Source organism: Tenrec ecaudatus, chromosome 11 (assembly GCF_050624435.1).
Source record: "Tenrec ecaudatus isolate mTenEca1 chromosome 11, mTenEca1.hap1, whole genome shotgun sequence".
Taxonomy (NCBI): domain Eukaryota; kingdom Metazoa; phylum Chordata; class Mammalia; order Afrosoricida; family Tenrecidae; genus Tenrec; species Tenrec ecaudatus.
The window spans coordinates 64,308,368-64,319,188 of NC_134540.1; the positions used below are offsets into that span (position 1 = coordinate 64,308,368).

The 10,821-nt window shown below is 48.3% G+C and overlaps 1 protein-coding gene across 1 annotated transcript in view; it reads right to left on the minus strand.

Annotated features, from left to right (window-relative positions):
• POLR1A (RNA polymerase I subunit A) overlaps positions 1-10,821 on the minus strand; it is a 62,401-nt gene that overhangs the window by 47,876 nt on the left and 3,704 nt on the right. Inside the window, exons 4-6 of the mRNA XM_075563096.1 lie at positions 7,245-7,352; positions 5,109-5,194; positions 4,886-4,989 (exon numbers count right to left, since the gene is read on the minus strand). Of these exons, the coding sequence (XP_075419211.1) occupies positions 4,886-4,989; positions 5,109-5,194; positions 7,245-7,352 (298 nt within the window). The remainder of the gene's footprint in view (positions 1-4,885; positions 4,990-5,108; positions 5,195-7,244; positions 7,353-10,821) is intronic.

Below are 10,821 nucleotides of genomic sequence, written 5' to 3' on the forward strand. Positions count from 1 at the left end.
TTGTCAAGGATTGGTCCTTCCTCAGATCCTCATCGGTGTCTTAAGATCAGAAGACGTGTTGCCCTAGGTCAATCTGCTGCACAACACTGCTACAGAGTATTAGAGAGCAAGGATGTGACATTGCGGATGAAGGTGTTCTCCATTGCCTCCAGAAGACCACAGAAGAATCGATGCATTTGAATGGTGAAGCTGGAGAAGAACAGTGAAGGTACCGTGGACTAAAAGGACAAACAGATCTGTGTTGGAAGAAGCAAGGCCAGAGTTCCCCTTTAGAGTCAAGGATGGCAAGACGTTGTCTCGCCAACTTTGGACATGTTGTCAGCAAAGAGCAGTCCCTCGAGAAAGACATCCTGTTTGGCAAAGTGGAGGGCGGTGGAAGAGAGGAAGGGCCTCAATCAGATTAGACGGACACAGTGGCTGCATCCACGGGCTCAGGCACAGTAACAATAGAGAGGATGGCGCAGGACAGGGCAGGGTACATAGGGATTGGGGCCGACTAAATGGCACTTAACAAAAACAACATAAATTGGATTACCACAGATGGGCCCAAATTCATTGAACTATCGCCAATCTTGCTGCTGCTGAGCAGCTGACCCCGACATCTGGGGCCCACCCCCACCCCGGGTGACGAGCAGGACTGTGCTCCTGACCTTTCAGAAGTAGATCACCAGGCCTCTCTTCTGAGGTACCTCAGGATAGGCTCAAACCGCCAACCTTTCTGTGTGCAGGGAGGCAGGTTAAACTTCTGCTTTCATTTTTACCTATTCTCTATCGACAGGCATTCAGATTGTATCTTATTTTATAAACTACTTCAACAAGGCTGCGGGTGTTTACAGAATTCCCACAAAGAAACTTCTACAAGTGGAATTGCTGGGCCAAGGGGTAATTCTAAGTGTTCATTGTTGGTCACTATAAAAGCAAACTATTCGAGCAGATTAAGTCAACAGAAAGTAAGCTGGGCTTGATGGAATTTTCCACTGACCTTCAGGGAGGCCCACCATGTAAGAAAGCTACGCACGCTCAGTGGGAAAAAGTCCCACTAACGTACAGAACCATCTGTGGGTTATTCTGGAAGTATCTGAACTTAATAGTGAAATAAGAGGAAGACGAATTATCTCTTGTAACAAATAAGTCTGATGCAGGAGGGGGAGGGAGCACTGGAACGGATTGTGATGATGTATGTCCAATTCATTTAAAAAGTCATCTAAGCACGGAACTGCATGACATGTGAATACTGTATCGAGAAAACCACTAAAAATTAAAAAAGAGGCCAAACTCAGCCATGGGTGGAGGAGGAGGCGCTGCAGCTGAGGGCCATGGAGCCCATGTCCATGGAGACCAAACTCGGACATGGGTGGAGGAGGAGGAGCTGCAGCGGAGGGCCACGGAGCCCATGTCCAGGGAGGTGGAGCAGTTTGGAAAAGGGTGTCAGTAACGGCTGCACAGCATGAGAAGCATCGTCGATGGCACTGCAGTTATACATGTACAACTTGTGGAATTGGAGAATGTTTTGTTACGTATACTTTTGCCACCACCAGAAAACAAATAGCTACATGAATAACGAGTACAAGGAGGAAAATGTTCTAGAATTGAATGTGGTGACAATTGTACAACTCTTAATGTGACGGAATTCCTGAATTGAATAACAAGCGGATAACGTACTAATAAAACTGTTTAGAAAAAGTACTGAAGGGTTCCGGAGGACTGGCTGGCTCTGGCACTGTCGCCACCAGCTGCCAGGAGGGCTTCCTGACGCAGTTTAATCACAGAAGCAGATGTTGGGGTCAGAAGAGGTCTGAGGGAGGCCACCTTACCTCGTGGCTGCATCCTTCCCAGCAACCTACACAGTGGGATCTCTCGGACGGGACTACACGGTGTGAAAAGCTGCCATCTGGGAAAAGGGCTTGGAGCTCGAGTGACCGTGACTTAGGGAAGGCTGGGCTCCAGTGGGTGCGAGTGGCTGGGCTCAAAGGAGTCTCGCGGTCTGTTCAAATGCGAACGCACTCTGGTTCCAGGAGCACGCGGTGCATGCACACAGCAGTCCATGTGCGCAAGGCTCCGCTTCTGGGATCACCCGGGCCCACGTTCAGAGTGCTCACCTACCCCCTGGAGTCTGGTCTCCCTCCGGGCACCTGCTTGGCCTCCCGGCGTTGAGTGCCCAGCAAACAAATATGTGCTACGGTCTTAAAAACCCAGGCCTGGAACCCTGGAGGGCCTCAGTCTCCCATCACCCCTCCATCTTACCTCGCTGCCAACTGTTCCTAGGGCAGATCCCAAGATGACCAAAGAGTAAGTTGGGAAAAAACACTGAAAAGGCTCACCACAAAGACAGAGCTATTGTCCAACGCTTGACCGTGTTTGCTCGCCATCTGAGGCCTCCTGGGAGCTGGAGCAGACAGGCAGCCAGGGAAACATCGCTTTAAGGGAAGTTAGTCGAAGAGCACAGGAAAAGCCAGGGCCCTGGCTGATCGACGGCTCGCCTACAGCAAAGGCTGCGGCACACACCTGCCCAGCCGGGTCAGGGGAGAGGCCTGGAAACCCACCGTGCAAAAGACGAGAATCAAGAAAAACCTGGGGCTGTTCCGCTGTGCACACCAAGGGCCGCTAAGAGCCGGAATCAATGCGATGGCCACAGGTAGGTTAGTTTTGGGGGCAACAGGAGTAGGACGCTCTACCGTTTACTTAGTTTAACATGAAGCACTGCTAAGCACAAACGCAGCAGGTTCCCAAAATGCAGCGTGGAATCCTGGTAGAGAGGCTAGGGCAGTGGTTCTCTGCCTTCCTAATGCTGAGACCCTGTCACGCAGTGCCTCATGTTACGGTGAACCCTCTCCCCCTTACCATAACATGATTTTTGTTGCTACTTCATAACTGTCATTTTGCTACTATTATGAATTGGGTGACCCCCCTCCCCCAAAGGGGTCGCGACCCACAGCTTGAGAACCGCTGACCTAGAGCATAAAAGTAGGCATTACACTGAAAACACTGGTGAAAATTCAACTGGAGCCTGTAGCTGAGTTTACGGTCTCATCTCCAAGTTCATTTCTTAGTTTGGATCAACGCCCTGAAAGAATGGCAGGATGCTACGTCAGAGCAAACAGATCACGTGGACGCTCTGCACTGCCTTTCCGACGCTTTTTTTCATCAACCTGCCTCACTCCAAACGGAAGGCTTACTTCAGCAGTAGTAGAACCCAGAGGCCTCTTTGCTACAGGCCTGCCCAGTCTTCAATGTATTGGAGACGTTCTCCCCCGGCAGCAAACGGATTCGGCCACCTCTCGACCCAGAATCTAGACTGAGGTCTGGTAATGCTCATGCTTTAGACTTGCACCTGGGTAAGTTTTCTCCACTCTGGACGATCTCTCTCACTGCCTTCCAGGTGACCCTGTAGGTTCTGGGCCGCTTCCTCTAGAGTGGGAAACTGAAGCCTGAAGAAGTGACCTTATCTGAGTCACTCAGAATAAGAAGCAGAGCCAGGTGTCTACCCCAGGTTGTGCCATTTCGACCCTGGGCTACGAAACAAAAATGGACAGTTCACACCTGGCACAGAGCAGGCATGGACTTGGCACTCAACACACAATATCCCATCCAGCGCTCACTGCTCAATGTTTAAAAGAAAACACTACTGCAGAGGAGCACTCAACTCCAAAGTAAGTGGGAGGAGCCAGGCCAGCTCTTTGGAGTCATTCCACCAGGGCAGAGCAGAGCGGAGAACCCACCATTTGGTACAGCTAACAAAACAGCCCCCCAGGGGTCCCGAGTCTTTGAATGTGGTTTTTCTTAAAACTTCACCTACCTTTATCTCCCTAAGAAATCCACGTGTTTTGCAGGGACAGTAAATTATTTCAGGTAGCTTTTCAATCCCACTAAACGATCTTTCCCTACATGACTCTGATGAGTAGGGGAAGATACGGACAGCATTAACTTGTGTGTAACATTTCAGTAGGATTCCCTGGAGTGCCATCCTGCTGCATATCAAATGAGCCCTCTGAGAAGCAGGAGGAGGGACCTCATGACCAGCAAGAGCCACGAGTGGAGTGTGTGCTCTGGACCCAAGATCCCTCCTTGTTAAACCTTCTGGCTCCAGAACACAGCTACACCGTCAGAGGGGCAGCAGCAGAAGCCGGGGCACGGACCCCTGTGACGGACGTCCCCACCCGAGGAGCAAGGACAGCTGAGTGCCGCTGTGCAGGGGGCTGGGTGCCCTGGACACTTAGCTGGGAAAGCTGGACTTGCCAGCCCACGGAAGTGGAGCTGAGTGCCTTTGGCCTGAGGCTTACTGGAATGCGGTGCCTCTGGGCACTTAATTCAGGGAGCTGGGTTTGCCGACCCTGGGGAGCTTGAGCTGTATTGACTTTGGGTTGAGGCTTACAGCTAGTGGTCCGCCCCTTGGGGATTTGTAAGTGGACTAGACACATCTTCGCACCATGGCCACCTAAACAACTCAGCCCTGAGCATTTCTCACCGGCCTGGCAACTTGTTAACATTCTTAATAAACCCCCTGATCATGCATTTTGTCTGAGAGTTCTGTGTAGTAGCCATTGCCGTGGAGAGTAGACACCAGAGAGGTCAAACAGTGGACGTGAATGAAGACAATGCAGACGACACAACAGAACGTTTCTAACCAGTGGCCAGCTTCTTCGGGAATCTTTCAGGCAAACTGCCGCTGGAGGGAAGTGGCCCTCCCCGGCCGGCACAGCCTAACACACCCCAGCACAGGAGCTCTCTTGTCAAAGCGGCCTGGGCAGGGCACGCAAGAGAACCCCCTGCAGACAAGTGGGCCATAGATGCCTGGCTGAGAAACGGGTCATCAACAGGGACAGCGCTTCCAGGTCTGGGACAAAGCCATGGCGGAGGGGTCCTCTCCTGGGCCCGGCCTGCTTACCCGGGGTCTCGGGGGCCTCCTGGTTGCTCTTCTTGTGCGCCATGGCTGGATACGTGACGGTCAGTTTGCTGTTGTGCTCCTTCCGGATGACGGAGCGCCCAGTCCTACATGCGAGCGCAGTCGTGACGGAGGAGAAGAACATAGCAAACACCCCCCGACCCCCAGCAGCTGAGGGACGCTGGCCAGACTGCCCGTCCAGGGAAGAGGCACGAGGCACACTCACTTGCAGTGGGGGCATCGCTTGGCACTCATGTGCACCTTCCAGAAGGAGGCGATGAGCTGGCTCCTGCTCTCACACACATTCTTCACCTGTTTGGAAAAGAAAACCACAAGACCCTCCAGTCCATTTTAAAATGAAGTCGGTGTGTCTCCTCTCTTGGTTTCCCACCTTTCTATTTTTCTAGCCCTGGGATTTTAAACACGACCCTAAGTAAAGCCCAGCTCTGCCAGGTACCAGCACCTCTTCCAAACAGATGTTGCTGAGTTCAGAGGGAGAAGTAAGTAAGCACTTTGTGAGGTTGTTAGAGACGGAGGGGCCCAGGGAAACACTAACCCCACACTCGCTGCCATCGGGTCCTTTCAGACTCACAGCAACCTTACAGGACCAAGTAGTACTGCCCCTGTGGGTTTCCAAGACTCATTAAAAAAAAAAAATTAAAATTTTTTTAAAAAGACATTTTCCTGGGGGCTCGTACAACTCTTATCACAATCCATAGATACATTGTGTCAAGCACATTTGTACATTTGTTGCCCTCATCGTGCTCAAAACATTTTTTTTCTACTTGAGCCCTTGGTATCACCTAATTTTCCCCCTCCCTCCTTCCCTCATGAATCCTTGACATTTTATAAATTATTCTTGTTTTTTCATGTCTTACACTGTCCAATGTCTCCCTTCACCCACTTTTCTCTTGTCCGTCCCCCAGGGAGGGGGTTATATGTAGATCATTGTGATTGGTTCCCCTTCTCCCCCACCTTCCCCTTCCCCTCCTGGTATGGCTACTCTCATTATTGGTCCGGAGGGGTTTATCTGTCCTGGATGCCCTGTGTCTCCAGCTCTTTTCTGTACCCTTGTATATGCTCTGGTCTAGCTGGATTTGTAAGGTAGAATTGGGGTCATGATAGTGGGCGGGAGGAAGCATTGAAGAATTAGGGGAAAGTTGTATGCTTCATCATTGCTACACTGCACCCTGACTCGTCTCCTCCCTGAGACCCTTCTATAAGGGGATGTCCAGTTGCCTACAGATGGACTTTGGGTCCCCACTCTGTACTCCCACTCATTCACAATATGATATTTTGTTCTTTGATGCCTGACACCTGATCCCTTAAGCACCTCATGATCACATAGGCTTGTGTTCTTCTTCCATGTGGACTTTATTGCTTCTCAGCTAGATGGTTGTTTCTCTTCAAGCCTTGAAGACCCCAGACGCTGTATTTCTAGATAGCCAGGCACCATCAGCTTTCTTCACCACACTTGCTATGCACCTATTTTGAGACTCACTCTTTACCAGAGCAGACAGCCTCATCTTTCTCCTGAGGAGCAGCTGGTGGTTTCGAACTACTGACCTTGTGGGTAGCTCCATGCTACCAGGGCTCCCTGGGATACACTGAGCACGCAAAAAATGCAGTTTCCTTTTGTTGAAAGCCAGTATCTCTGGATGAAGCTGGGAGGTCCTCTCAAGGCCTCCCCAGTGAACATGCGGATGCGCAGCTTCGGCAGACAGTGTGTGTGGGACAACCACCTGGGAAGCACCTAAACCTGCCCATGAGCTCTTCTTTGTTGAGCACCACCAACCCAGACTCATCACATCAGAATCTCTGATGTCAAACTCGGACCGGATGTTTTAAGATAGCTTCGAGGTGGAGAGGCGCCTGCATGTTGCTAGTGGTTTGCAATCAGCTGCTAACCTAAAGGTTGGTGGCTTGGACCTACGCCATGCATGGGCTGCATGAAGAACATAGCATGGCCAAGTGCTTCCATAAAGGCTCCAGGCACAACCCCCCACGAAGCAGGCCTGGGTCCTCTGAGTCAGGGCGGCTAGCGACAACAGCTGCCGGCCCACAGCACTGACCCATCAAGCATATCCACACACACGTGTGACGAGGAAGGGGCGTGAGGTCAACGGTTTAGTGTGGAGAAAGGAAGGAGGGCCTCCATGCCAGGACCTTGCTGGCTGCTAAGCCTAGATTCCCTGCTTCACCTCACCCCCCCTGCAGTCAAGAGCCAGAGAGGAGGGAACGGGGGCTCACAGGTCCCCTCAGAGGCTGCAGCACCCAGATCTACCTCAGGCAGTCACAAGTCAGCAGGGAGGACCGAGCCCAGGGAAGGGTGATGAGGGAGCTGAGGGAGGCGGCCACTCACATGTGCTCCCTGGGACCCTAGCAGGTTGTTCTGTACGGTCTGGGTTGTGTGTTGTTCTAACTCTTCCTGAATTTCCAAGGCAGAAGCACCAGGGTTTTCTTCCAGAAACTGAAAGGCAAAGAAGAAAAACACGTTACTAACTGTTTATTAGCACCTCTACTCCAAACTCCCCAAACCCCCCGCCCGCGAGTCGATGCCGACTCAGAGCGACCCCCCGGACAGTGTCCCATCAAGAAGGAAGCCATCACCGTGTGAAGTTTTCAGATAGGTGGTGGGGCAGTCCTAGAACAAAGGCAGGACAGTATAGAGTATTTCAACAAAATGGGCAAGGGGCTGAAGTCAGAATCCAGAAGGAAAGAGCACAGTAGGTATTTCTCCAGTTAAAGACTCAAAGGGAAGCTTCCCATCTTGAGAGGCAATATTGAAAGAGTCAAAGGACAAAGAACTCAAAGACACAGGAAGCATCGAAAGAGGATGGAAGACACTAAAAAAGGAAGTAACAAGGGTCAAGGTAGAAAAACAAATGAAACAGAAAACAGAAACGAACCAAGAATCTACAAGACTAGAAGTTGGTTCTTTCAGGGGATCAATAAAATTGACGAGGAAAAAGGAATGAGAAGATGCAAATAACCCAAACCAGAAATGAGATGGTGACCCCACTGAAGGCCAAGCTGAGACACAAAGAATCAAAGAGGAAGATGGTAACAAATTACACTCCAGGAACTTTGAAACCTAGAAGAAATGGATACGTTTCTAGAAACCACTACCCACTTAAATGAACAAAAACCAAGGTAAAAAGTTTTAGCAAAACCATAAAAAGAATTTAAGATGCCATTTAAAAAAATTCCCAAGAAAATACAGTCTTGCACACACAGCCTCTCTGGAGAATTCTACCAACTATTCAGAAAAGCGCTGAAATCGATACTGCTTGAAACATCCAGAACAAAGACATATTCTCTAATTTATGGTATGAGGGCAGCAAGCAATATGCAAACCCAACCCCCAAGTATTTTTCTCAATGGAGTCAAACTGAAGCATTCCCTTGGAAAACAGAAACAAGCCGAGGATGTTCTCGACCACTGCTCGTGTTCAATACTGTACTAGAAGCTCTGGCTGGAGCAGCCAGGTATAAAAGGGAACCAAATGGCATCCAAATTGGAGAGGAAGAGTAAACTGCCCTATTCTCAGATGACATGGCTCTGTACACAGAAAACCCCAGGAGCCTACATCAGAGCGTTGAGGGGGCTACATAAAGAAAGTTCAATAGGTGGCAGGGCACGAGGTCAGCACACAAAAATCACTCAAATTTAAGCTAACAAAGTGGACTATGAAAAGGAAATCAAGAAATCAATACTGTTTACAGTAGCTCCCAAAAGGATAAAATACCTAGGGACAACCTAACGAGGGGCCCAGTAGACTTACATGGAAACCTGTACCATTGTTACTGCAATGAACCAACAGATCTGTGCAAACTGAAGAACATTCCATGTCCACAGATGTGAAGACTCAACATCTGAATGTATCCATATTACTAAAAGCAACGTATGGATATAATGAAATCCAGAGCCGAATCTCAACAACACCCTTCAATGAAATAGAGAAACTAATGTTCAACTTTACATGGAAAGAAAGAAGGCCTGAAGAACCTTAATATTGAAGAGGAACAGAGGAGGAGGTCTCACGTTTGTCTCAAAACGTACTGTGCAGCATGGTAATCAAACAACTCAGCACCGATCCAGTGACACACACACAGACCAAACGGAACAGACATGAGAACCCCGACGTAAATCCATTCGCCTATCTAGACAGCTGATCTTTGACAGTGTTGAAGGCCATTCATTCCATGGGGTGGGGTAGGGGGGGGGAGAACATCTCGTTAAGAAATGATACTGGTGTATGGATTGTGATAAGAGTTGTATGAGCCCCCAATAAAATTATTTTAAAAAAATTAAATACTGGAAAAACTGGATATCCACACACAGAAAAATGAATCAGAACCCATAACTTACACTACCCAAAAAACCTAACTCAAAATGGATCAAAGAGTTATGTTAAAAGTCAAACTACAGCTTACAGAAGACACGATTGAGTAAAACCAGGGGACCTAATTTTTGCAACAAACATTTGCAACAAACAGTGCAAACAATGTTCATGCACTGCTGGTGGGACTGTCAAACAGTACGACCCCGACAAGAAACAGATGGGGCTTCCTCAAAAACTTGAGATAAAACTATCCTTTGGTCCAGCAATCCCACTCCTAGGTATCCATCCTAAAGGCTGTGAAAACAGTGATGAACTCTGTTCCCTGCTGTATTAGCATAGCAAAAAGATGGGAAAACCTCAGTGCTCACCAAGGGGTGAACGGATAAGCCGATTGTGGTACCTCCAGACAACGGAATTGTAAGCAACGATACAGAATGAGGAGTCCTTGGGTCTAGATGATGGTATGGCGAGTAAAATATGCCAACTCCAAAAGGACAACTATTGTACAGTTGCCCACATATGAAGTGTAGATCTATAAACAGAGTTCTTTAATGGGTACCAGAGATGGGAGGGAAAGGAAGAAGGAAGTCACTTTCTAGATAGAAGCCGCTTGTTACTTTTGGTGATCACAAAGGTAAAACCAAATATGGGTGAACTTAGTAAAACTCAGTCAGGGTCAATAAAGTCTCTGAGAACAACATGAGAAAAGGGGACACATTCAGTAAATGCTCTAATAATATATAATCTTTTAGTAGTAAAACCACAAAAAATAGGTGCACTGGTACATAGGTAGACAGAGGCATGTATGTGTCCAGGAAAGCATATGTAAATAAGTGCATGCCCACGAGGATGAGTCTGTAGGCATGTGCACACTCGTGTCTGTGTGCTGTAAGACCTAACAGTGCACACGGGGCAGCAGATTCGAGACTCCCTAGACATACCCAGACTATTAGCTAGATGGTTTACTGGTCTCAGGGGACAACTCAGCCCATTGCCATGATGTACAAAGGTAATGTTTTACATCCTAGTTTGGTGAGAAACATCTAGAGTCTTAAAAGAGTTTGTGAGCAGTCAGCTAAGATACAACCATGGCTCTCTACTTGTATGATGCTAAAGAATGAAGGAAATCAAAAGCTTGTATTAACAGACAAAAAGATGGAAAAAACCGAAGTGCTCACCAAGGGATGATGCAGACCAATTTGTACAAAAACGGTTAATGTACATTTTCATCTAAAACAGGACTATTGAAAAAATGGAATAGATTCCCCGTACAAAGAATTGGCTAATGTTCAAACATTTCAGGCAGCAGCATATATTCAGGTGTTACTGATGGAAGAAGAAGCACATTACAGGTACTGGTGAAAAACAAGACCGACGGAATACCAACTGAAATGCTTTAACAGACGCAACACCGGGAGCTTACTCTTCTAGGTCAAGACATTGAGAAGGCAGCTACCTGAACAACCAAATGGAATAGTGGCCAATCGAAACAAAGACAATGAAATGGAATCCGGAAATTATCAAACAATACCATGAAACCACATGGTAGCAAAAATTTGTAGTAGACATCAAGGGGAACGGTGTCAGTAATGAG